Source organism: Staurois parvus, unplaced genomic scaffold (assembly GCF_062004578.1).
Source record: "Staurois parvus isolate SC_StPar_1 unplaced genomic scaffold, SC_StPar_1.0 ptg000018l, whole genome shotgun sequence".
In the NCBI taxonomy this organism is placed as follows: Eukaryota; Metazoa; Chordata; class Amphibia; order Anura; family Ranidae; genus Staurois; species Staurois parvus.
Genome location: NW_028317814.1, coordinates 3,356,736 through 3,382,704, shown reverse-complemented (window position 1 = coordinate 3,382,704; position 25,969 = coordinate 3,356,736). Strand labels below are relative to the sequence as shown.

The window sequence follows — 25,969 nt, the reverse complement described above, 5'->3', positions numbered from 1 at the left end:
CTGGGGGAATCAATGGTGAAGGATCTGGGGGTTCTGGTAGATCACAAGCTTAATAGCATGCAATGCCAAGCTGCGGTTTCTAAAGCGAGCAAAAATCTCTCTTGTATTAAAAGAGGTATAGACTCCAGAGAGAGAGATATCATATTACCCCGGTACAAATCATTAGTAAGACCTCATCTGGACGACACAGTTCAGTTTTGGGCACCAATTCACAAAAAGAACATTGGGGAACTGGAGAAAGTACAGAGAAGGGCAACCAAACTGATACGAGGCATGGAGGAGATCAGCTATGAGGAAAGATTAGAGGAACTGAATTTATTCTCTTGAGAAGAGGAGATTAAGGGGGGATATGATCAACATTTATATATCAGTGGTTTATAGTGAACTTGGGGTAATCAGAGGATAAGGGGGCACTCTTTACGTCTGGAGGAAAAGATATTTAATCTCCAAACGGGTTTCTTCACAGTAAGAGCTGTGAAAATGTGCAATAGACTCCCTCAAAAGTTGCTTCTGTCCAGCTCAGTGGATTGCTTTAAAGTCCTGGATTCTTTTTTGGATACGCAATCTATAACTGGATACCAACATTTATAGGTAAAGTTGATCCAGGGAATATCCAGTTGCCTCTCGGGGGATCAGGAAGGAATTTGTTTCCCTGCAGAAGCAAATTGGATCATACATTGCTCTGTTTTTTTTTTTTTTTTTTTTTTTTTTTTTTTTTTTTCCAGCCAGACTGTGTATCTGTAATTTTAAAATCTGTTGACTGGGTTTAACCAAGTATTAAATGAAACTGGCCCATGTGATTAGATGGGTTATGAGTGAATAACAAGCTTACAGCAGAAAAAGGACTATTTTGAGAGGTTGCTGTTTGATGGTATTGGAGAAATGTATACAGTACCATTATAGCTAACACAGGACATGGGGAAACAATAGGGATCTGCCTACTAAATTCTCTTCAGTAGAGAATACACCATACCAGCCATCTTGGTTCTTGGAATCCACAGGAAATATTTTTTTCTTTTGTGTGGGTTTTGTTTTGTTTTTTACACTTGGTTGCTTTTGAAATGAGGGTTTTTAACTGGAAGCCCTTGCCGCCCTCTGAAAACTGGTCTGGCACTCAACCTTCTGTTTGTAAAGGAACCCTAAAGAAGAAAAATGTGTTTTGAAGAACTGCCTGTTTTGGGTCATTGCTGTATTGTCTTGCTAAATTTTAACATTTTTACAAGTTTGTTCTTTAAGTATAGAAAACTTTAGATTAGTCACAATAATAAACAGATGAAATATTGGGACACTAGGAGGTACATTGGTCAACTCAGACTTTATTTTGAGATGTAGCAGTAAAGTAGAACAATTGGGTAGCACTACAAACCTGGAAGCCTGCGTGTCTGATGAGTAAATGTATGACTAGCATTCAGTATTGTAGAATTACAAGCTATATACTGAACAAAGCTTTAAAATAACAAACATTAGTGTGGTTTACATTATGCTGAAATCTTACATGTATAAAAGTTCACTGAAAAGGCTAAACATTACCTCTAAAGCACAGGTGTCAGACTGGAGGCCCTCCAGCTGTTGCCAAACTACAAGTCCCATGAGGCATTGCAAGGTTGACAGTTACAAGCATGACACCCAAAGGTAGATGCATGATGGGACTTGTAGTTTTGCAACAGCTGGAGGGCCGCCAGTTTGACACCCCTGCTCTAAAGAAACCGGGACATTGAAACTAGCTCAAGCCTATTGGTTTAAACTGCTGTAGATATGAAGTACAGGCATCTCGAATTGGAGCTTCAAAAATCACAGCGCTACCCCAAAATATATCCAAATACTATAAACTGTGTCTATGAAATAAAGTAAAAAACGCAGTTATTTACCTGTTAACTGTATTTCCAGGAATCTTCTAGGACAGCTCACTTGAGAGATAGGGCTCCTCCCAGGAAACACCCGCTCCACCTTTTTTTCCCTTTATAGGCGTCCTCTCTCCCATTGGCCCCCAGTATAAGAATATGACCGAAGGCCTAGGAGAAAACAAAGAAGAAAACCGGTAATAAAGACATCCCCCATAGGTTCGCAACATACCTGCACATAATTGTGTGATCAAACAGTAATCGGGGGGGGGGAGTTACGCTGTCCTAGAAGATTCCTGGAAATACAGTTAACAGGTAAATAACTGCGTTTTCCCGAGTCATCTTCTAGGACAGCTCACTTGAGAGGAGTAGAATAGAAATACGTACATTAGGGCGGGCACCCTGCTTGTAGGACCTTCCTGCCAAATGCCTGGTCCTTGCTGCCGATCAGATCCAGCCTGTAATGCTTAGTGAAGGTAGCGAAACTGGACCACGTTGCGGCTCTGCAGATCTGTCCGGGGGAGGCCCCCCCTTTTTCCGCCCTGGAGGCCGCAGTGGCCCTCGTGGAGTGGGCTTTTAGGCCGAGCGGTGGTGACAGGCCTGCCGACTTGTAACCTTCCGAAACTGCCTCCCTGATCCATCTGGCGATGGTGCCCTTGGAGGCACCGTCCCCCTTCCTTGGCCCCTGGAATAGGATGAAAAGCCGGGACGAGTGTCTCCATGTCTTTGTGCGTTCGATGTACGTGATCAAACACCGTCTAACGTCTAACCTGCTATAGTCCTCCGCGCTGCCCGGATCGGCCTCCAGGGAAGGTATTACTATTTCCTGAGATCTATGGAAGTGTGACGCGACCTTAGGTAGGAAGGCCGCGTCCGTGCGGAGGATGATTCTATCCAATAAGATGGTGCAGTATGGCTCGATCACTGAAAGGGCATGCAACTCGCTGACCCTGCGGGCAGAAACTAGTGCCGTGAGGAGGATGGTTTTAAGAGTCAAAGATCTGAGCGAACACTCATCCAGCGGTTCGAAAGGCCCCCGCTGAAAGCTCTTCAGGACTGTGCCCAGGTCCCATGTTGGAAGTTTTGGCAAGGACGGGGCACGGCGCCTGGAGATAGCCTTCAGGAATCTGATTACTAATGGGTCTGCCGCCAACCTCAGCTCGAGAAAGTTCGACAGAGCCGCTACCTGTACTTTGAGGGTATTGGCGGCCAGATTCTTATCCGCCCCGGCTTGAAGGAATTCAAGAACTGTATGCAAAATGGGCGTGCCCGGTGCTTCGTTTCTGACCTTCCAGGCGGAAAACTTCTTCCAGACCTTGTCGTACAAGGCGTTCGTCGACCTCTTCCGGCCATCCAAGAGGGTGGCGACCACTCTTGCCGAGAGCCCCTTTTCTGCTAGCCTGTCCCGCTCAGAAGCCACGCCGCTAAGGACAGCCTTTCTGGATGAAGATGCATCACCCTCCCCTGGGTGAGTAAATCGCGTGTGGGTGGCATCATCCAAGGGTCTGCTAAACTGAGCTCCTTCAACCGGGAGAACCAAGATCTCTTGGGCCAGAATGGCGCGATCAGAATAACTTTGGCTTGAGACAACTGGATCTTCTGTATCACCTTCGGCAGTAGTCTGAATGGAGGGAAGGCATAAAGGAGGTCTCCTTCCCACTGCTGGGCTAGCGCATCTATCCCCTCGCTTTTGGGGTCCTTCTGCAGGCAGAAGTACCTTTCCCGCTTTGTGTTCTGGCCGTTGGCAAATAGATCGATAGAGGGGGAGCCCCACCTGGCGCAAATCTGATCGAACGCTGACTGGCTGAGGCACCATTCTGTCTGGATGACCTCTCTTCGGCTCAGCTGATCCGCCAACTGGTTCAGGTCCCCTTTCAGATGTACTGCCGTGATGAACTCCAGGTTTTCCTCCGCCCAGCTCAGGAGGGATCCGGCCAACTCCATCAGCCTTGGGGACCTTGTGCCTCCCTGCCTGTTCAAATACGCCACTGCAGTGGTATTGTCGGAGAGAATCTGGACACCTCTCCCCCTTATCTTTTCCTGAAAGGTCGTAAGTGCCTTGAAAACTGCCAACAGCTCCCTGTAATTTGACGACCTGCTGGAGTCTACTGCACCCCACGTGCCCTGGGCCAGGCCGTCTTCCATATGGGCGCCCCAACCAGTCATGCTTGCATCCATGGTGATCCGCACTGGGCTGGCCAGCCACCAACTTCTTCCTCGTTCCAAGGTGAGGATGCTTCCCCACCACCTTAGCGATTCCTTTACTTCGTGCGTGATGCGGATCCTGGAACTCAGACCTGCTCGGCTGCCATCCCAGTGGGAAAGGGTGTGATTTTGCAGAACCCTGGAGTGAAGTTGCGCCCATTGCACCCCTGGTATTGCCGCTGTCATCCGCCCGATTATTCTCATCGCGGTCCTGACCGTGCAGGTCGACATCCTCCGGAGGGCCCTTGTGTCCTGCCGCAGGTTGAGGGCTTTTTCTGATGTTAGGTACGATCGGGCCTGTGCGGAGTCCAGGACGTACCCCAAGTACGTAATCCTCTTGGAGGGGGTTAGCTGTGACTTCTCCTTGTTGATAAGCCACCCCAAACTTTCCAGAAAAGATATCGTACGTTCGATGTGCGATCTCAGGCCTCCTTCTGTGTCCGCAAATAAAAGCAGGTCGTCCAAATAGGGGATGATGTTTATCCCTTCCAGTCTCAAAACTCTTAAAGGCTCCGCTAAAATCTTGGTGAATATCCTCGGGGCCGACGACAGGCCGAAGGGGAGTGTGTTGAACTGAAATAGCACCGGACCCTTTTCTCCTTCCAGCGCAAACCTCAGGAATCTCCTGGAATCTTCTCTTATCGGGACATGCAGGTATGCGTCTTGCAGATCTATCGAGGCCATGAACACCCCAGGTGAAAGGAGTTCCTTCACCGTGTATATGGATTCCATACGGAATTTGCTGGGCCTTACGAACTCGTTCACCTTTCCGCAGATTCAATATCATCCTGTAAGTACCTGACGTTTTTTTCCTTAGAAAGAAATGGGAGAAGAATCCACTTCCCCTTTCCTCTTCTCTCAACTGGCAGATCACGTTCTGACTGAGCATATCTTGTAGGAGGTCCACCAGCGCATCCGCCATGGCCCTGTCCTTTGGCAGGGGTGTTGCAAAGAATCTGAGGGGGGGCCCTTGTGAACTCTATTCTGTACCCCCTGTGGATGGCCTCCAGAATGTAGGTGTTCTGGGTTATCCTTAGCCATTGTGCGTGGAAGCGCCCCAGCCTCGCTCCCACCTGGCCTCTCCAGTCACTTCGGCTGGGTTTTGGGTCTATTCTGGCTGGGGTTGAAAAGGAAACCTCCCCTGCCTCTCGGCTCGTTCCTGCCTCTTCTCGCGCCCCAGCCTGGGCGCTGGGTTTGGAACCTAGCTTCCCTCGACGCGTATCGCCTGGATGGGCGAAACCCCTTCCGTCCAACCTGCCTGCTGGGGACCGGGAAGCTCTTTTTCCTGTCGGCCGACCTTTCCAGGACTGAATTCAGCTCCGGGCCGAAAAGGAGTTTTCCTTCAAACGGCAGGCCACAGAGCTTAGACTTGGAGGCCAGATCCCCCTGCCAAGATTTCAGCCAGATAGCCCTCCTTGCCGTGTTTATGAGCGCTGTAGATCTAGCAGAGAGTCTGATGGTCTCTGCTGATGCGTCCGCGATGAAGGCTACCGCTTTCTCCAGCACCGGAAGGGACTTCAGAATCTCTTCCCCCGGGGTGCCTTGTTCCAGATGCGAACGGAGCTGCCCCAACCACACATCCAGGGTTCTGGACACACAGGTCGTTGCCACTGCAGGTTTAAAATTCACTGCGGACGCTTCCCATGCCCTCTTCAGGAAGGCATCCGCTTTCCGATCCATCGGGTCTTTTAGGGACCCACCGTCTTCAAAGGACAGGTCCGTGTCCTTCGAGATCCTCGAGAGAGGGGCGTCTGGCTTTGGGCAAGTCTCCCAAACCGAGGCATCTTCCTCCTTAAAGGGGAAACGTCTCTTGAGGTTCTTGGGAAGGAAAGCCTTCTTCTCTGGCTCTTCCCATTCTCTCCTGATCGTGGACCATAGGGCAGGGTGTACTGGGAATGTACGGCTGCTTTTTGCCTGTAGCCCTGCGTACAGTTGGTCGTGGAGAGAGAGGTCCTGCTGTTCCTCCTCCAGATCCAGGGTCTCATAGATCACCTTTAACAGGTCCTCCGTGTCTTCCACCTGAAAAAGGAACCTGTCTGCCTTTGGGCCCTGAGCCTCAATCTCACCCTCCTCCGAGTCTGAGGTGTCCGACTGTTCGGCCTCTTCCCAGTCCCTTACCGACGCTACCTTGTCCAGCTTCCTCTTTTTCCCCCCTTGGGTGCCAAAAGTGCCCGGTTGGGGCTCATCCTGGGCCGGTCCCGGCTTCTGTTCCCTGAAGCTTTGAAATGTCTTGGACATCTCTTGTGTCATATTCTGTAGGAAGTCTTTAAAAAGAGATCCAGACTCCTTCTTGATGAGCTTGTCTATGCACCCCTGGCAGAGCTGCTTCCTCCAGGAGCTCGCCAGTTTCTTCCTACAAGTGGCACACTTCTTTTTCTGCTCACAAGGAGCTTCTTTCTCCCCTCTATCCTCCTCCTGTGGGCCCATCTGGGGACAAGGAGATACACGCGTTCATGCGTTTGTAACAGCAACGCCTCCCCCCCCGTGCCACTGTGAAAGCTCCAGCCGTGGGCCTGGGGGGGGGGGAGAGGGGGGCTGTGTGTGCGTGGGGGGTACCCAATCATCCCGGGAGGGGGGGGGGTAAAAACAAAAGAGAGTTGCCAAACAAAGGCCCTTACCTTACTGCAGGCCTCCCCCGCTCCTGACAGATCTGCCTCCATGCTGCCGCAGACTCTGCCTCGGTGCGGCGGTTTTTCAGGGGCTGGTGGGCTCTGCCCCCCCCCCCCCTTCGATCCCCCCTCGCCGACCCCCCCTCTCACGGCCGCCGGTGGAGAAGCGGCCGTGGCACGGGTTCCTTCCACGGTCCGCCGCCCATTTCCAAGATGGCGGCGGCCGTTCCCTGCTCCTGCGCCGGAAGTGACGACACCCGGCGCCCGGAAGTGACGCGATCGCAGCGTCCAGACCTTCCGCAGCCGAGCCTCCTGGCCATTCTAGGAGCAGGTAAGACTTACCTGAAACCCCGCAGGGAAAGGCACCAATGCCTTGGTCGGCGGAGCGGGCTCTACCCCCCTGGAGAGCCCCGCTGGGACCATCTGGGGCCGACGCCCCCACCCTACAATGGGCATTCCAGAGTGAAACTGGCTGAAAGGTCCCCCCCCTCACAAGGCCCCTGCCTCGCTTGGAGGAAGGGGGGGCCTCAGCCAGGGACCCTCTGTACACCGCCAGAGAGCCCAGACAAAAATAAAAAACGGGCGTAGCTCCTTCCTGGCCGGAGGAAACACTAAAACTGGGGGCCAATGGGAGAGAGGACGCCTATAAAGGGAAAAAAAGGTGGAGCGGGTGTTTCCTGGGAGGAGCCCTATCTCTCAAGTGAGCTGTCCTAGAAGATGACTCGGGAAATATTAATTGTCACTGCTCCCTGCAATGTGTTCCCACACCAAAATGCTATACCAAAAAAGTGTAGCGTAACAAATAAAATACAAAGATACAAAATGGTAATAGACTCCTCCCAATAGTCGTATAACATATACAATACACACTCTCATAGTGAATAACAGTGATCAGTCTCTGTGTCCAAAACAGTCCACTTCCATATATGTTACTCTCCGATCTGGTGCACTAGATACAATCATTCAAATGACAGCTGTAACTTTAAGTCTGGACATCCAGAGTAAGATATGAAAAAGATGGGGACTGATCCTTCTGGGTGTGCTGACCTCTAGGTACCACCCCTAGTAATTTTTATTTATTTCAAGTACTTGTATAGCGCCGTCAATTTACGCAGCGCTTTACACATATTGTACATTCACATCAGTCCCTAACCCTCAAGGGGCGTGCAATCTAAGGTCCCTAACTCACATTCCTACATACACATACTAGGGACAATTTATACAGGATCCAATTAACCTACCAGCATGTCTTTGGAGTGTGGGAGGAAATCTGAGTATCCGGAGGAAACACACGCAGGCACAGGGAGAACATGCAAACTCCAGGCAGGTGGTGCCGGGGTTGGGATTTGAACCAATGACCCTAGTACTGCCAGACGGAAGTGCTAACCATTTAGCCATTGTGCTGCTCCATAGTAATATGGTCTAGCACTATTGGGAGGAGTTAATTGCTATTTTGTATCTTTGTATTTTATTTGTTGCGCTACACTTTTTTTAGAATTGGAGCTTACTGTGACTTTCCACACATTGTTTTGGCCTATCACTGACCAATAGGAATGTGCAAACTCGCTGACCGATAGGAATGTGCAGAGGTAGGAAGGGGCAGGCCTGCTTAGACACGGGCAGGTAGTCAGAATGGGCAAGATCAGCTGTGGTAGGTTTGGCATAGACAAGGCATTAGTTCACTTTTACTAGTTCCCTACCTGGCCACTTCTGACGCTTTTTTTTTTTTTTTTCTCTCCTATGTGTGAAAATCTGGTGAAGTGTTTTTTTTTTTTTCCCTTGGAGTCCCCAAACATGTTTTGCAGAGGCCCTAGAGCATAAAGTGGTGGGTATTGCAATTTCTTATGTCACATGATATTTGCGCAGCATTTTTTCAAACACAATTTTTTGGGGAAAAACACACCCTTTTAATGATTTTTATTGCACACAACAAGAGTGTGTGTGACCTACTTTTTTGTTAAACTATAAAAGACGTTGCACCGAGTGAATGGATGCCTAACATGTCATGCTTTAAAATTGCGTATGCCCGTTTTATGGCACCAAAAAATCTCCATAGGCGATGCTTTAACATCCTATACAGGTTACTGGTTTTAGAATTACACAGGAGGTCTGTGTTCATATATGTGCTTTAAAATATTCTGCTTCTACATATTTATTCCCTCCCCAAGAGGATTCGCATATGCAAGCTTTCGATTCTGTTTTGGGTGATAGCTGCTTCAGGCTTGATAGTAAAATAGAAATCATCAGATGAGTCATAATTGGATCTGGAAGCAGATCTGGAGTTTATGAAGCAAACAAGCCGTGCACACCAATGTATCTGCACAACCTGTTCACATTTGTTCAGCATAAAAGTGCTGCCTAGGTGTGGCTGCTGCAGTCAACCTCCCTAATCTTTCTTGGAGGTGAAGGTGGTGTTAGAATAATTGACATGTTAGTGCTTGGGGTTAATTCTAAAACTGAAAATAAAGCATTGAGATGAATGACGGCAACGCCCTGCTCTGCACTTTATTTCTTCATCCGTGCAGTGTAGTAAAGCGCTCTATTCCAGCGTCTCTTGTCAGTTTTTGAAATGTACTTCTGATGATGGGACTTCCTTGCTGCCTCTTGTATTCAATACAATAAAAACATGGCTGGTTAGGAATAGGACTGACCTTGCGCATTACCTCAGTAAACCATAATTTTATTGCATACAGGGTTGTGCAGCTCTAAAATAAGGCTGGGGAAACCCGACCAGTACTGCAAAGTGAAACAAAAAAGAAAGTGCACCAACCTTGCGCATTACCTCAGTAAACCATCATTTTATTAAATTCAGAGTGATACAAACAACGAAGTAAATCAAGCATGCAAGTCCGCAAAAGGAACTTTAGAAATGTGAAGCCTGTGCGAGTCACATCGTAGAGGTAGACACTCAGAGTACGGCGGCTGCGTTTTGAAGGGCATCCCTTCCTCATCAGATGCCCTTCGAAACGCATCAGCTGTACTGAGTGTCTACCCCTACGATGTGACTCGTACAGGCTTCACATTTCTAAAGTTCCTTTTGAGGACTTGCATGCTTGATTTACTTCGTTGTTTGTGAGTATCATTCTGAATTTAATAAAATTATGGTTTACTGAGGTAATGCGCAAGGTTGGTGCACTTTCTTTTTTGTTTCACTTTGCAGTACTGGTCGGGTTTCCCCAGCCTTGTTTTAGAGCTGCACAACCCTGTATGCATTGGTGGTCGAATTTTTCAAGTTCTGTTTCCATCCATCCACCCTTATTCTGGGTCATAGAGCGCAGGAGAGGTCGTTTCTAGGAATAGGACTGATCCAGGAAATGGAAGTTACACAGCACAGGCTCAAGGAAGTCTAATCTTCTGTTCTTCCTATTAAACCAGCTAGATGGTCCATGAAATCTGGTAGCAGTGGATTACCGATACACAAAGTAAAGTAAGACTGGTAAAGTTTGCTATTTGCATAAGCAGCTCAAACATTTTGACCTGTTTCCTGGAGTAGCTCTTTAACCCTTTGACTATCCCAGACATACTGAACCTATAACGGGTTATGAGCTTTCTCAGAAGTAAAAAGGATTGGAGTCACTGCAAGGTTCTGTCTCAGAAGTTGACATTTTGCGAGAGTAGAGCTGCTTTCAGCCATCCACTTGTATACGCAACTGTACATGGCACCTGCAGTTCCTTGGGCACATAAAAGTACTTTATTTTACACTAGAGGACTTTGCAGGCTCTAGACCAGGGGTCTTCAAACTGTAGCCCATGGGAAAAATATGGCCACAAGAGGATTGCATCTGACCATCAGCTGGGATAAGTTTCTCCTGCTGTGCTGTCTTAGGTCAGTTGCTAGGACCACAGGCATCCTAGTAGCTGATAATTTGCTTGACCCAGCTGGAGGATGGCACTTCCTCTGTCCATACCTGCTCTGCCTCCCACCCTGCTGCTACATATGACTACAGCCACACTGTAAGCAAGGTAGGGGCAGGCCACTAATGTAAAGGGGTGATCCGAAGGTATACTAATGTGAGGTTGGACTATGGGGTCCCTGATGGGGGGGCCCTGATGGGCTCTTTGGTGTGGAGGGGCATATAACCCTGCCCGTTCTTCGAGGCTCCAATTCTCTAGTGTCCTTAGGTGATGGACCTGTTCTCATCCAGAGCAGCAATTTTTAATTTTTTTTTTTTTTTTAAATTTGTTTCTTCTGAAACTTCTATCAACATTTGAATGCTTATTGCCTTTCCGCTATCTAGCAGTTTCAGGATCTGTTACCATTGGTGTATACTTGGGGTACCACACCCTGACTGTTTTAGCATCAGACAAAAAACTGAAATCATGCCATGGTCTCCATCTACATATTAAAATGCATAATATTCATGTAACAATTCATATTTAGCCCCACTGAAAGCTATGGGAGGCCGACAGCTCTCGCAGCTAATTGCTCGAGCGCGCACATAATCTCCCAAGCAATGATTAAATGCGAGTGATCGACCCTTGACGCAGGCAGTCTACATCCAGAGCTGGTCACTCGCATTATCAATTATATGTGAGTGGGTGTGATTAGCTCTGATAACCAGCAGCCTCCATTGCTTTCAAAGTGGCTGCCTACTCACTGCTGAACTTAAGAACCCTCGCCATGAACCTTGCAGGTAATCCTATGCAGAGTGAATTTGCAAGTGTGAATGCACCCTAAAAGAATCAACACAATCCTGCATCAGAACTGTCCCTTTGAGTTTTTTTTTTTTTTTTTTTTACCTTAAATCATTGCTTGCATTAAGGTAAAAAAAGGTGTTTAAGTTCCCTGTGCGTCCCCTTACTTGTGTGAAGAGGAAGAGAGGAGATCAGCACTGTGCACAGCTGCAGCTCTTCTCCCCTCACTTCCACTTCACACAGGGGCTCAAATAGCAGCAGGAGCCATTGGCTCTTACTTCTGTAAATCAAGTGAGGGGGTGCCAAGTCCCTCTGTGTGTCTCCATAGATTCACAGTTCGTGAGCGAGCATGCAGCGTTTGTCCCCATAGCAAATTACTTATTATGGGCACACAAAAAGGGGAGCCAGGATTGTCGGTGGGGGACCTGAGAAGAGAAAGATCGGGACCACTCTGTGCAATACCGCTGCACAGAGCAGGTGAGTATAACATGTTTGTTTTTAATTTAAAAACAAAATTGACTTTAGTGACCCCTTTTTTAGTTTCTTTTTATGGGTAACCAAAACATGATAAATTTGTTGTTTTTTGTTATGTAGATTGGTTGGTTTAAAAGGCTGTGTTCCTAAGTTTGGTAATGGTGTGCATATAACGGCATGCATTGTTGTTGGTCTCACCCGAATACCAATGTGCTGTGATTCTTTGACAGTTGATCACAACCAGGGTGGATTTGATTTAAATCACGATTTAAATCACTGGTCAGTAAGGCTTGATTTAAATCCTAGTTTTCTACATTAAGACTAATTCTTGCTGGTATAACTTTAATATGCAAGTAGATGAAGATTTTTAGAATAACAACTTTTCATATTAGTTTTTTTTTATCCCCAGTTTAATAGGTTAATCATTCATATTTGGACAACTTTTCTGTTGTACTTAGGAAGGAGAAAAATAATCATTACCTTAATAATAACAATTTAAATAGATTTATTCAACTGAAACAATAACATTCCAGCATATGTTATTTGCTTAAACAAACATCCATGTTTGTTAACTCATTTGGCTAAACAAAATATATATATTTTAAGAGACTTGGACTGTCGGCCCCTTCCTCCTCACACTTAGTTTCACTTTCTTCTTGTGCAGATCTATTCCACTCCAAACAATCAGGAAAATATTGTTTCTATTCTATTCACTGAACTTCTTGAAATTTAGCACTGAAGGGGTTGATTCTGTATTCATAGGTTTGTAGAAGTTAGGATGAAGGTCTTTTTCTTAACTCTGTTCATGTTATAACATTTTTGCTGTGAAGAAGAGGCATGTGATCTCCGCTGAGTCAAATTCAGTTTTGAGAACTGCAAAAGTAAACCAAGCATCTGTGATAATATCTTGTAGGCGGAGAAACTGCCCAATAATCTTACAAAAACATCTGGAAGAGCATGACATTGCCATTGTGAATGGATTCATGGAATTTATTTACCTAAACAATTAAACATATACAGCCTTATTCTACATAATTAAAAAACGAATCTTTATTTCATGATGGAATAACCTTTGGATGGTAATATATTTTCCTCAAAAAGCATTTTATTTAAAAAAAAAAATCCGATTTTAAATAAAATCCGATTTTAAATAAAATCTGTTTTGTTTTTTTTTTATCACTGATTTTTATCCACCCTGATCACAACACTGTACCCAAATTAAATTTTTTTTTTATTTTTATTTATCCTTCATGGTTTTTTTCACTACAACTTTTTTGGACATAAATATGCTGGTAAAAACAGTTTGGGAATGGTACATTAATGTAGAAGTCTATCTGCAAAGAGAGGAGGTAGGCATATTATACAGGTCACATACAGTTGGAGAATGGAGGTGAAAAGGGTTGGTGTAAAGCAGGGGTGTGCAAACTTTTTTCAAAGAGGGCCAGATTGGATGAAGTGAACCTGGTGGAGGGCCGAACATTTTTCCGAACATTCTTTGAACCATTACAATTAAATGCAAATACATTATTTTATGCCAAGTTAATTGCAAGCGACATACTTTTCATTTCATAACATTAAGATCAACTGACAGCTGAGTTTTCACAATGTATTGAAAATAAATTTAAAAAAAACTTACCTGCACTAATATGAAGGGTGAAAAAGGTAGCTGGAGCTGAAGTCTCTGCTCGGCAGCCGGGAGGGGAAGAGAAACACACTTCACGCTGGAAGCCCGGCCCTGACGTCACCGGCCTCTGTCGCTCCCAGCGTGGCGCAGTCACGCATGCGCACTGCTCTCAAGCAGAAGACTGTCTGCCACAGAAGGGAGGGCCGTGCGACAGCCACATTTACACAGACCAGGGAGAACACGCCGCAGTCAGGCATGCGCACTGCCCTCTGCTCTCAAGCAGAAGACTGTCTGCCATAGAAGGGAGGGCCACATTACACAGAGCAGGGAGGGCTGTTGGAGGGCCGTATTAAACCGACCCCCGGGCCGTAAATGGCCCGCGGGCCGGACTTTGGACATGCCTGGTGTAAAGGATACGTGAGGTGAAGGAGTTACTATACAGCTCACATACAGACAGCATGGCAGTTGGATCCATTGGGGTGAGAGGGTAAAAAGAAAAACACAATCCTAACCCATTGCCATTAATCTGCTGCTGCTCCTTCATTCACAGATTTTCCTTGATGATAGCAAGTGTTTATTTGTGATTGGTCACCGCACAGATGACAAGGTACAGAGCCACTCAGATGGGCTCTATACACTGATCTGGCTTGTCCAAAGACCGCTCAGATCACATCCATTAAGGGGCACTGTGGTCACCTCTGTCTTATTTTTGCAATGCCATTTATAAATGGCAATGCAGAAATGCATATCGACCAAGCTTTCTGTCAAATTGTTTGTCTGTATAGTTTTTGTACGCAGGCCTTGTATATGTATATTTATGCACATCTAAATTTTCAACCTGTGGGGCTTTTAGATTTTACCTGTTCAGTAATGTACATTTAAAATTCCTGCCCAAGTTTTGTAATGGATTAGTTTTTTAATTTTATTATACTCACCAATGAGCCTAAATTGTACTTTGACAATGGTTTTCCACACCAGGATCCTAAAGCGGAGCTCCACCCAAAAGGGTATGTTCTGCTGTAATGTATTGTCCCCTGCTCCCCGGTAAGGATTGGCACCTTTGGGGAGCGGGTACCAGAATTTGACAGGTACCCGCTCCCACTTCCTCTGCGATTGGAAGCGGAAATTGTCCTCCCCGTGACATGACAAGTCCCAGAAGACTACGGGACCTTTCACAAAGCACAGTGCTACTCGCGCATGTGCAGTGGGCATCCAGCTGTGAAGCCGCAAACTGTCACAGCCAGGTGCCCACACTAAAGATGCTGGCGTCGGGGAGAAAACACGGCTGGTGAAACCAGCGGTGGTGATGACACCACTGCATTGTGGGACAGATAAGTGTCCGTATTGTAAAAGTCAGCTGCTACAGTTTTTGTTGCGGCTGACTTTTTTTTTTTTTTAATCAGCTGGAACTCCTCTTAAGAGGCTTTTAAGAAAAACAGCAAGTGCATATGTGAACACGTTTTTGAAATTTGACTTCAACCTGGAAATTGATCTGTATTCAAATAACACTGCACCCATGGGTAATGTAATTACAAATGTTGTGCTTAACGCCTTCTTGCATAAGACCTAAGGCTGCGATGTACAGACCCTAGTGGCAATACCAAGATGGCATTTTTATTGCGTCATAAAATCCTTCAAAGAACCAAGAATTGTGCTTGTAATATCCCCCACAGGGAAGACTTGTGGATCTCTTGGGTACATAACTGTGAAGGGGGGTGTTTAAAACCTTGTGCTACACTTGAATGTGGAATCTTCCTTTTTTGTTTTTAACATACAAATGTATGGAAGTTGCTGCGGTTTATGCAAAAACAAAAGCTGCAGGCTCCAGGACGGTCACCCTGATTTGTCTCAATATCTAGTGAGTTGCCAGGAGCAAATGGTAGTATGGGTCATCGGAATTCCTATCTTGTGTGCCAAATGAGATCAAGATGCAATAAGTGTTGAATGGCCACCCTGGAGCATGCACCTTTTTTAAAACAAATCGGTAGCAGCTCCTATTTCTATCAAACCGATTCCCTTTTTTATGAGTAATGATGAAAATACTTTTTTTGCAGTGTGCATCTTGGACACTAGATGGTGATGATGTGCTATATTTCAATTATGCATCCATGTCCTTTTTTCCTTATCCTGAAATTAATTTATAATTTCCTTTTTTGTAGGAACCCAAACTATGTCTGGCATAGCCCTGAGCAGACTTGCGCAGGAGAGGAAAGCTTGGAGAAAAGACCATCCTTTTGTAAGTGTTCTTGGTGCACCAGTTTTCTTTCTCTTAAGCGGTTTGGTTAAATTCCTAATTGTTTGATCTTTTTATTTCTAAGGGTTTTGTGGCAGTACCAACAAAAAATCCAGATGGTACAATGAACTTGATGAACTGGGAGTGTGCCATTCCAGGCAAGAAAGGGGTAAGACTGAGGATTCCAACATGCATGTATCTTGAAAACTGACTTAAAAATTGCCAAAGCGAATATTTGTAAATGGGCCAATTTATTGAATGAAGAACTTGTATCTCTGACATCTTTTTACCAGTGTACTCTGTTTGGAAATTTTGGTGTTCAACACCTCCAAATACTTTCTTTATAATGAAGTTAAAGGATAAGGTCACTTTTTTTTTTTTTTTTCATGTAAAGAAATGTGCATTTTTTTGTTTCTTTGGGGAGACTGTAAAGCATTGTACCCACGATCAGCAGATTGCGGGTGCAATGTTTGGGTCTTGCAGACTTGCCAGTACACGGTCTGCCTGTATCTCTGATATGGGTAGGCAGTTACTGAAGTCCGGGAAGCTCATTAGACTACACCAGTGTCCTTGCAGTTCATTGAAAACTACAAGCCATCAGCTGCAATGGCTGATGGTACTCATAGGCAGTCACAGAACTGAATGACATGGCTGTGTGGGCAGAGCCATGCCGTTTTCAAATTTGACAGCAGGTTCAGGGAGGAGGTCCCCACCCGCTGTCACAAAGGGCCGGTCAGTGGGAGAGGGGGACAGATGCTCAACCCTAAATATGGGTGTAACATTTTGAGAAAGATGAATGTATCCTTTTATTTCTTTTAGAACACGTTACATCTGTATTACACCCTGCAGTTGCTGTCACTTTCAAATTTGGCGTGGCTATGTGATGCTCTGCCAGCACAGCCACATCATTCAGAGATCTGTGGAAGCAGAACTAGAAGTCCTGTCTGCCACTGTCTTAAGCGGCTTGTAGTTCTCAATAGATTGTAAGAGTGCTGATGAGCGTGCTAATCCATTCACGTTTCTCCAGCTTTCTAATTGCTCATACAGAGGTAGGAGCAGAAAGCTGAAGGACATGTCTGCTGGAGCCTGATATTGCATTCGTGATTGCAGATGCAGTGCTTGGCAGGCTCTTATAGGGAAAAATAATGCACTATTTTTTTTTCTCCCCTTCTGCAAGATGAACTTATCTTTTTAAACTCAACAGGGAGAATGGAACTTGCTTACTATCTGCCATCTGCAGCATCTGTGCACAACTGGGGGCCAAGGGGTGTGTCTGAAGGAAAATTCTGTGAACCTCATTTTCTGTAACTATCCTACATATTTCAGTAGCACTTTAATTGAAAGGATTCGCACATTTACAAAGATCCTTCACCCACAGGCCAGGCTTCTTCTGATGTTAGACTTAAATAGAAACAAAAGGGTGCAAAGGCCTTGTACATTACCAAAAGTACATTTTTATTGATGAAATAAACCCAGTGAGTGCATACAATAGCCAAAGGCTAAAACTGCAATGTAAACACAGCCCAAGTGACAGGGTGGTCCTATTAGAGGTGATCACATGACCCTGAAATCACTTACACTTGCTAGGGGATGCGTTTCAAGGGACAAACCACCTTCAGAGCAAAGCTGGTGTCTGAGATTTGTGCTATTGTTAATTGCAATGGTCAAGTGTGCACACTATTGCTGACAATAGACACAGCTTGCTGTACTAAGGGAAGAATTGTCAGATGTTTGAAATATATCTGCCAACAAGGGAATATATGGGCTGTTTCATACTTGATTTTTATTCATAATGTTTGCTTGTTTTCTGTGCCCTGCAGACCCCTTGGGAAGGAGGATTATTTAAACTTCGGATGCTGTTTAAGGATGATTATCCCTCCTCGCCTCCGAAATGTAAGCTTTATTTTTGTTTATTATGCAGCTTTTATTGAAATGCTAAGCCCTTTCTGTTATGGGTTGGAAGCGCTCTTCCCTGGTCTCCCATTTGGGCTTTCACTTTGTCATACAGGCTTCTGATGAAAGCTACAAGTTGCCCTTTTAATGTTATGTAGGCATATTCCACTGTTATGATTGGGAAACCCACACTGAGAAAAGCCATGCCGTAAGGGCTGCAGGAGATCAGGAGTACAGACCTGTAGTAAAGGAAAAAAAAAAGGTTGAAACCAGCACAAAGTGAAACAAGGCAATTGTATTGATGCACAGTGATTTAGCAAGCTAAAAAGCTAAAGGTAATTCACTTAGGGTTTATGGCTACTTCTTCTTCTTTTTTTTTTTTTTTTTTTTTTTTTTTTTTTATAGCTGAACTGCTTTGGGATAACCTTTCTTGTACATTGAGCCTCTTTGTAGGACAGGAGGGGTTTATATTCTGTGGAAAAAGCTGGCCATTTTCCCAGTCATCTTCCAGAACCACATTATGAGAGACGAGAGGTGATTGGTTCTTCTTGCTACAGGAAGCACAAGACAAAGATTAAAAAAACTCCTTTCACCTCCACAGTCCTCAGTTTAGTTTCGTATTTACCAGGAGTACACCAAAATGCTTACTTTCCTTGTACCAGTTGGTCGTTGGGTCAGTGGTCCACCTCTGGTCCCAGAATCACTATTGCCTGTTTTTGAAGGTATTGAATGGAGGTTCTCTTGATTGGGTGGTCACCTGTACCCATGCCAGGATCTTGCCCCTTACCAAGGCTGTGAGGTAACTCTTAAACACTAGCATTAGCCTCTCTGTTCCAGGCTGTCTTTCTCACCGAAGAGAGACAGTTTCAGCAGTTTGATGAGATCTGAAATGGTTTCATCCTTCTATATTTTTGGGTTTGTTTTTGGATGAATACTTTTCCTCTGTCTCAAAACTGCTTTATCTTGGGTTAAAGCAGCCACAACTATGCCCTCTTTAGGATTTTGGAACTGGGATGGAGGAGGAGGAAGTTGAGTGTGATAACTGAGGAGGTCTCTATCAAGAGGAAACTCTCCAGCCCTTATTAGGGCAGAAACCAAGAGACACCGGGAGGGTAAAAGACCCTGGAAAATAAAAATTAGAGATATTAACAGATTGGAGAAATGGGATCTAGGGAAGTATGGGTCAGAGTAGGGAGTTGGTCTGGTACAGACACCAGCACAAGTTGAATTCCAGCACAGTCAAATAATGGAGAGAGGTAAATTTATCCATAACACCATTTAACACTCATATGATGTCCAGTCACAATGGGGAGTGTCCCGCCAATCCGCCAATAGGCCGGGTGGGACACTCCTCGTTGTGACTGGGCGTCATATGATGTCCTGTCAGCGAGCTACGCAGTGATGCGCTCTCACCAGCTGTGTCCTCGGAACACAGCAGATAATAATTATTATTATTATTATTATACAGGATTTATATAGCACCAATAGTTTTCTTAGCGATTTACATTATAATGGGAGACAATACACGAGACAGTACAGTAACAATACGATTCAATACACGAGGGGTTCGAGGGCCCTGCTCCTTGGAGCTTACAATCTAGGAATTGCATATATAACTACACTGGCCCGTTGCCAGTGTCTTGTGACCAATCACAGCAGATCACATGTCAGTTGTATACAATGGATGGCTTCCTGTCATGCCATCCATTGTATACAATTATGTTAGCTGTGACTGGTCAAAGCAGTCCCATGATACAGACAGGGCCAATCACAGCCCATCTGTATCATGTGATGAGTTTTGCCCAATCACAGTTAATCACAGCCAAAGACTGAATGAAGTTTCATTCAGTAATAATGATTGCAAATATCGATGAAATACATTGGTATTAGCAATTATAATGCGCTAAAAACAAAATCCTGATTACTTGCCGAGTAGTTCAATGTTACTATGGTAACATTGTATTGCTTTGGTCAGTCTGTTGGAAAAAAAGAAAAAATGTAATAAAAAAATAGAAAAATGTGAAAAAAATAGATTAAATTATTTTTATTTTTTTTTTACATACTGTCAACAGTCTCTCTGATCACTACCACACCAGTTATATAATAACACTGGACTGGTGACAATATGTAAAAAAAAAAATAAAAAATGTTAATCTCTACATTTTCCTAAAAATTATAACAGAAATGAAAAAAAACTCACCATGCCTCTTACTAAATACCTTTAACAGCCCATTTTCCAAAAATGGGTGATTTTGAGGGGTATTTGTACTATCCTGGCATTTTCGGGCCTCAAGAAATGAGATGGGCCGTCAGTACATCAGGATTGATCAATTGTCATATATATATATATATATATATATATATATATATATATATATATATATATATATATATATATATATATATATATATATATATATATATATATATATACCATGGTTTGTGGACTCTATAACTTTCCGGCAGACTAAACAATATACACTAATTTGAGGTATTTTCACCAAAGAAATGTAGCAGAATACTTTTTGACCTAAATTTATGAAGAAATGTTATTTATTTGCAAAATTTTATAACAGAAAAATGCAGGGGATGTTTTTCAAAAGTTTGTTTTATTTAGCAAAAAATAAAAAAACTCAGCGGTGATTAAGTACCACCAAAAGAAAGCTCTTTTGTGTGAAAAAATGTCATATGGGTACAGTGTTGCATGACTGTGCAATTGTCATTCCAAGTTCGACTGCGCTAAAAATTGGCCTGAGCAGGAAGGGGGTAAAAGTGCCCGGTATTGAAGTGGTTAAAATTTCCCGCACTTTACAACTTTCAACGCTGTTGGCTCCTGTGCTCCTAGTGCTACTTCCCTGAACTTTCAGTCTTCACAGGAAAGTACATTGCTGACTCCAGCCAGTCTTGTTGGCTTGGAGAAGTGAGGTGGAAGGAGTAGGGAGGATTGAGGGGTTGAGTGCCTTGCTATCCTAGGTTACAGGACTGTGATGGCTTTTGATACAGTGTAGGGCACAGGTGTCAAACTGGCATCCCTCCAGCTGTTGCGAAACTACAAGTCCCATCATGCCTCTGCCTTTGGGAGTCATGCTTGTAACTGTCAATCTTGCAAAACTACAAATCCCATGAGGCATTGCAACAGCTGGAGGGCTGCCAGTTTGACACCTGTGGTGTAGGGAGACACTATTCTAGTCCCTGTATGTAAGGGTGGCTCCAAAGGATCCTGCAAGAAAGGAGCCATCCCGAAACAGGAAGCCGGAACGGCAGCCATGGCACCAGCTGTAACTGGGAACATGGGCAAGGATTACAAGCTAAAGCAGTGACTTAAATCATTGGCTGAAAGTGCTTGGGGGGGGGACTGAGGGTTTATTATTGCTTGGAATTAAGCTGATGTACACTTCTGGTCAGTGGCTATGTTAAGTAACCCTTAACTATATTGAGAAATTCCTTTAAAGTGTCACTAAACCCAGGACCCTGCATTCACTATAGCTGGTCTCCTATAGTACACAGAACATGGAAATGCAATTTTCTTAGTAAACAAACTGCTAAATACCTTTTTCTCATCAGCAGTTGGAGCAATCTTTTAACTTCTATCAGTGTCCAGCAGAGCACTCGTTAAAGCTTATAGGAGGAAGCAAGAACCCCGATCTCTGTCTGGACAGTGCTAATTGGTCCTGTGCTGATCACATGCACTCTCCCAAGAAAAAAAAAAAAGGAGGGAAGGATCAGGGAAGTCAGAATCAAACTGCGTTTTTACAGAATGCAGAGCATTAACCCCTTAGGTTTCACAGTGAATATAACAAGCATGTTTTACTAATTTTATTGTTGTGTGTTTAGTAACACTTTAATCCTTTGGCTGCCAGGTCTGTACATTGTGTGGACCTGACAGCAGGAATGGGGGTGGATTTACACACACTCCTGGTGGCTGCAGCCACCATGTTTGTGCGTAAATCTGACAAGCCAACTTCTGGTTGTCGGGTTGCTTTCATACCCCCCCAGTAACGGGTGGCCCCCTTCCTGTTTCTGACCTGAAAGCGTCATGTAAAATTTCACTTCTGGGTCCCCCTGTCAGTGTCCCTGGCCAGTATTGCCAAAAAAATCCTCGCATAGAGGGCTCTTTTTTTTTTTTTTTTTTCTTACTATGTGATGGAAAAAAGTGAAGTATATGAAAAAAGCAAGTTGCACACAAGAAACAAAAAGAAAATTGAGGCCCACCTCCACATATACAAATATAAACTCCCCACATATACAAATGTACGAACTTTAAATGCATGCGGTAGATGCACCTGCGCATGAAAACGGCATACACGTTACATATTGCCATGCATGCACGTCCAAGTGTTGGCTAGAGAAAAAATAGGGTACTGAAGTTTGTCTCCATTTCACGGGCTCATACAAATTTAAGGTTTGACATGTTTGGTATCTATTTACTCAGTGGAACCTCCTCTTTACATTTATGTTGGGTAATTTATTGTTTGTCTCCTAAAATTTTATTGTATTTTTTATTGAAATTTTGTTTCCTAGACCTTTGCAGTAATATTGTGTGACATAAATTTGAACTACCATTATTTTATTCTCTAGGTTGTCTGCTTTCAGAAAATGTTTTGGGGGTTTAGGCAATCTTCTGGCTTAAGGTTATTAGGCATAAAAGGGCTTTGGCAACAAAAGGATTCTAAAGTACATTTTCAAATTAAAAAAACAAAACTGTGTCATACTTGCATGCTATGTGCAGTGGTTTTGTGCAGATCAGCCCCAGTCTGCCTCTTGTCAGGTCCCCTACCTTACCCACCTTCTCCCCTCAAGCCACTTGCTATGGGGAACTTGTGCTTGCTCACTGCGGAGCCAGCTCTGTGTATTCATTGACACACAGTGCACTAGGCCCTGCAATTGAATCCCCTTCTCACTGGCTGTGATTGACAGCAGCATGAGCTAATGGCTCCCGATGGCACTTTTTTTTTTTTTTTTTTTCCTTGCTATATAGAATGCAGTAAGGTAGTAAACCTTCTGCCTTGAGAACCGCTTTAAAGTGGCTGTGTGGGCTCTACAAAACTACAGGTCCTGTCTTCCACTGCTGTAGAGGGGCTTGTACTTCTCAGTGGACTATGATTGCACTGATTGGAACACCCGTAGTCCATTAACACTACTTCAGCTCCCTAACTGAAAGCTGCACAGAGTTGAGCTTACTTGTATGAAATTTTACTCTATTAAATATTTTGTTAAAAAAAAAAAAAAGTTATCCCATCAGTTGCAATTGGGGGGAAAATGCATTTTTTTTTCTTTGTTCTACAGATGTAGATACTTCCAGTGAATCTTTAAAAATATATAAATTGCAATTAACCTGAGTTGTTCCTGAATTGGGTTCGCACTTCAGTGGGCTTCTTACATCTTTGCAATGACTACTTGTTACCAAGATAGCAAAACATTCATTGGCTCTACTTTAGAAGTCTGGGTAACCATTCTCTTGTTTTTATACAGGTAAATTTGAGCCTCCTTTATTCCACCCAAATGTTTATCCTTCAGGCACAGTGTGTCTGTCTATCTTAGAAGAAGATAAGGATTGGAGGCCAGCAATCACAATTAAACAGGTAGGTCTCTCACATGTACTGGTTGATTACAAGCTTTGTCACGTTTTTCTTTTTTAACGCTTTCCATCTCTCCACAGATCTTGTTAGGAATACAAGAACTTCTAAATGAACCAAATATACAAGATCCAGCTCAAGCAGAGGCATACACAATTTACTGGTCAGTATAGGGCTGGTTTTAGAAAGTTAAGCTGGGTATTCACAAGGCAGAAATTGGCTGAAAACTGACGATTCGGCAGAAACTGATCAACTTTTGATCCATGTGTCCAGCTCCTTGTCCAACAGAAAAGCCACATCTGATCAGTGCTGGCATCCAATGCCATTGGCTGGCAGTGCTGATCAGTGTGTCCTGTTGGAGAGGTAGTCACCCTTTCAGAACACAATAATTCAGCAGGGAGATCGCCGCCATAACATCAGATGTTAGTACGCCAATCTGTTAGTACGGCCCCCTGGGTTGAACGGAAAAAAAAAAAACTACCCAGCACAAGTCTTTCAGTTTCTAAATTCTTTGGAGAGGTGTGTGCTCACTCTAAAGACTGAATATCACTTCTCTACAAAGTAACCCTGTCCAGTACCCAAGTTTCGAACTATGAGCTGCTGCTTATACCAGATGTTGAATAAATGTATAGGCCAACAAGCAATTTTCTCATCACTGACACCCATCCTTCTAGTGTTTCCAGTTTTCACATGGAGGATATGCAGTCCCTCTGCCCAAGTGCCTATAATCAAGCCTGGTCATTGCTATAAGAAAGGGGTGGTTTACTGAGACTGTGTGGGAAACCGTAGGAATAGGTTTTTTTGTTTGCCAAATTTTGGATAAATTTAACTATATTGGCATCCATGTCCATGGACCTGCCATAGTCTGGAAATTAGTATTCCCTAACACATGCTATTATTAACACTTGTTTGTGTTTTTTTTGTTTTTTCTTTTCAGCCAAAACAGAGTTGAATATGAAAAAAGAGTCAGAGCACAAGCCAAGAAGTTTGCTCCATCATAAGCTTCAACCGTGTGGCATCTTACAATAAAAACTTTAAAAAAGAAAAAAAAAACAACATAAAAAGGAAGGGATTGGTTTGGCAAGAACTTGTTTACAAAAACAAAATTTTTTTGCAAAATTGAATGATGCTATATACAAAAAGTCACTTAGGGGAGGGGGTTATGTGTGCCATTTTCCATTTTCGCCACTTGTATAGAGTTCTAAATCTGCTGAATATTTCCCCCAGTTTTTCATACAGGGTCTCTTCCTTCCGTCTTTTTGTATTTTGATTGTTATGATGTAAAACTTGCTTTTATTTTAATATTGATGTCAGTATTTCAACTGCTGTAAAATTATAAACTTTTATACTTCTATAAATCCACTAGTAATCTATAGTTTTTTCCTTTGCTATCTGATGCAGGCATGCTCTAAAATGTTTAGAACTATATCTAGCCTCTAGCTGGCTGTAGTATAAAAAAAAAACAGAATGCAATGTCATATTCCACCCCCTCCCTGCCCCTAAATTTCCTTTTTAAGGTCTTTCAATGACTAGGCTGCCATTCTCTGCAACCTAGCGCCTCAGACAGTCAGCAACTTGCTTCTGCATCACTTCCTTTGTGTTTATATGGCGTTCTGTCTGTGTTGCTGTTTAGATTAAATAAACTGTTTATATAAAATTTTTGTTTCTTATCTTTTTCATGAAAAGGACCATAAAAGTAGTAATCTTTTTGGCTTGTAAATTGACATTGAGTTTTTTTTTTTCCTGTGCATTCTGTAAAGAAAAGAACAACTTGATGTAATGTTCATGGAACATAGGATACGCAAAGATTTTGGCCTGGTATCTCGATGTAATTGGCTGACAGTCTGTATATGTTTTGTAATCCCAAAATGCAAACTTCAATAAACAGCAGTAAACCAAAAAATATATATTCCTGGTAAGTATAATGAACTTTGTTATAGATCCAGTAATCTCGTTAACACTGTAATGCAAATCTAATGCAAATAAAACAAGTCAATTGGAACTGATTTGGTAAACAGTTCAATTATGTCTGTAATGCATGTTATGAAAAGGGTATGGTTTTGGGTTTTTTTTTTTTTTGTTTCCTTCCCCCTAATGTTGTTGGCTGCTTTTGGGAAGGGGAGTAACCCTGGTTGACAAACATCCTTTTTTGGCTTTAAAACCTGAGTTTGATTAAACCCACTAAATGTGTTCCAGGTACATCAGAAGACGTGCAAAGGCCTATAGTTGCCTTTAGAGCGTGCCCACAGCCTGAGTAGAAAAGCTTGTCCAAGCCTGCATGCTGTAGAGAAGACCCCTGCTGTGTAAGCAGTTTTCTAAGGAAAACTAACTGCAAGACTTTGCACACTTTGTTTTGTTTAGTGGATTTAATCATTAAAGCCCATCTCCAGGCAAATTATTTTTTTCCCTTCCCCTCCATGCAGTGGGGCTGTGCCCAGACTACATGGTCAACTGCTAATTTTTTCTAAGGGTGAGCAGAAAGCTCCTACTCGCCCGATCCTTTGGAAAACAGTGTTCCCCCACTGTCTAGCAGTGGAACTGTTCCTAGTCTATGGAGCTTGCTCTGGACATGTCAGGAACAGTCCACTATTCAAGACCACTGAAGCATAGGGGTGTTGGACCGGTCTTGTGCTGGGGAGGATCAGGTAAGTATGTCTCCACTTTCCTCTCCCTAGGAAAAAAGCAGTTAACCCATCCACTACTGGGGGCGGGGGGGGGATTACCTGGAGTTGGGCTTCGAGTTCAGGTTGGCATTAAATTGAAATCCCCCTATTTTATTGAAAAGAGTTGTTGGGCTTCTGCACTACAGTTATAAAGACAGTTTCTGTAGACAGCTGAATGAGTGCTATATGGGAAGGTCTGTCTGCGTAAGACAAATA

At 43.8% G+C, this 25,969-nt stretch overlaps 1 protein-coding gene across 1 annotated transcript in view; it reads left to right on the top strand.

The window, feature by feature from the left end:
* UBE2I (ubiquitin conjugating enzyme E2 I) overlaps window positions 1-25,096 on the top strand; it is a 42,737-nt gene extending 17,641 nt beyond the window's left edge. Inside the window, exons 2-7 of the mRNA XM_089682143.1 lie at window positions 15,548-15,624; window positions 15,707-15,790; window positions 17,442-17,514; window positions 22,987-23,096; window positions 23,174-23,253; window positions 24,028-25,096. Coding sequence (XP_089538269.1) covers window positions 15,559-15,624; window positions 15,707-15,790; window positions 17,442-17,514; window positions 22,987-23,096; window positions 23,174-23,253; window positions 24,028-24,091 — 477 coding nt within the window. The 5' untranslated portion in view covers window positions 15,548-15,558 and the 3' untranslated portion in view covers window positions 24,092-25,096. The remainder of the gene's footprint in view (window positions 1-15,547; window positions 15,625-15,706; window positions 15,791-17,441; window positions 17,515-22,986; window positions 23,097-23,173; window positions 23,254-24,027) is intronic.
* Window positions 25,097-25,969: the final 873 nt, after the last annotated feature.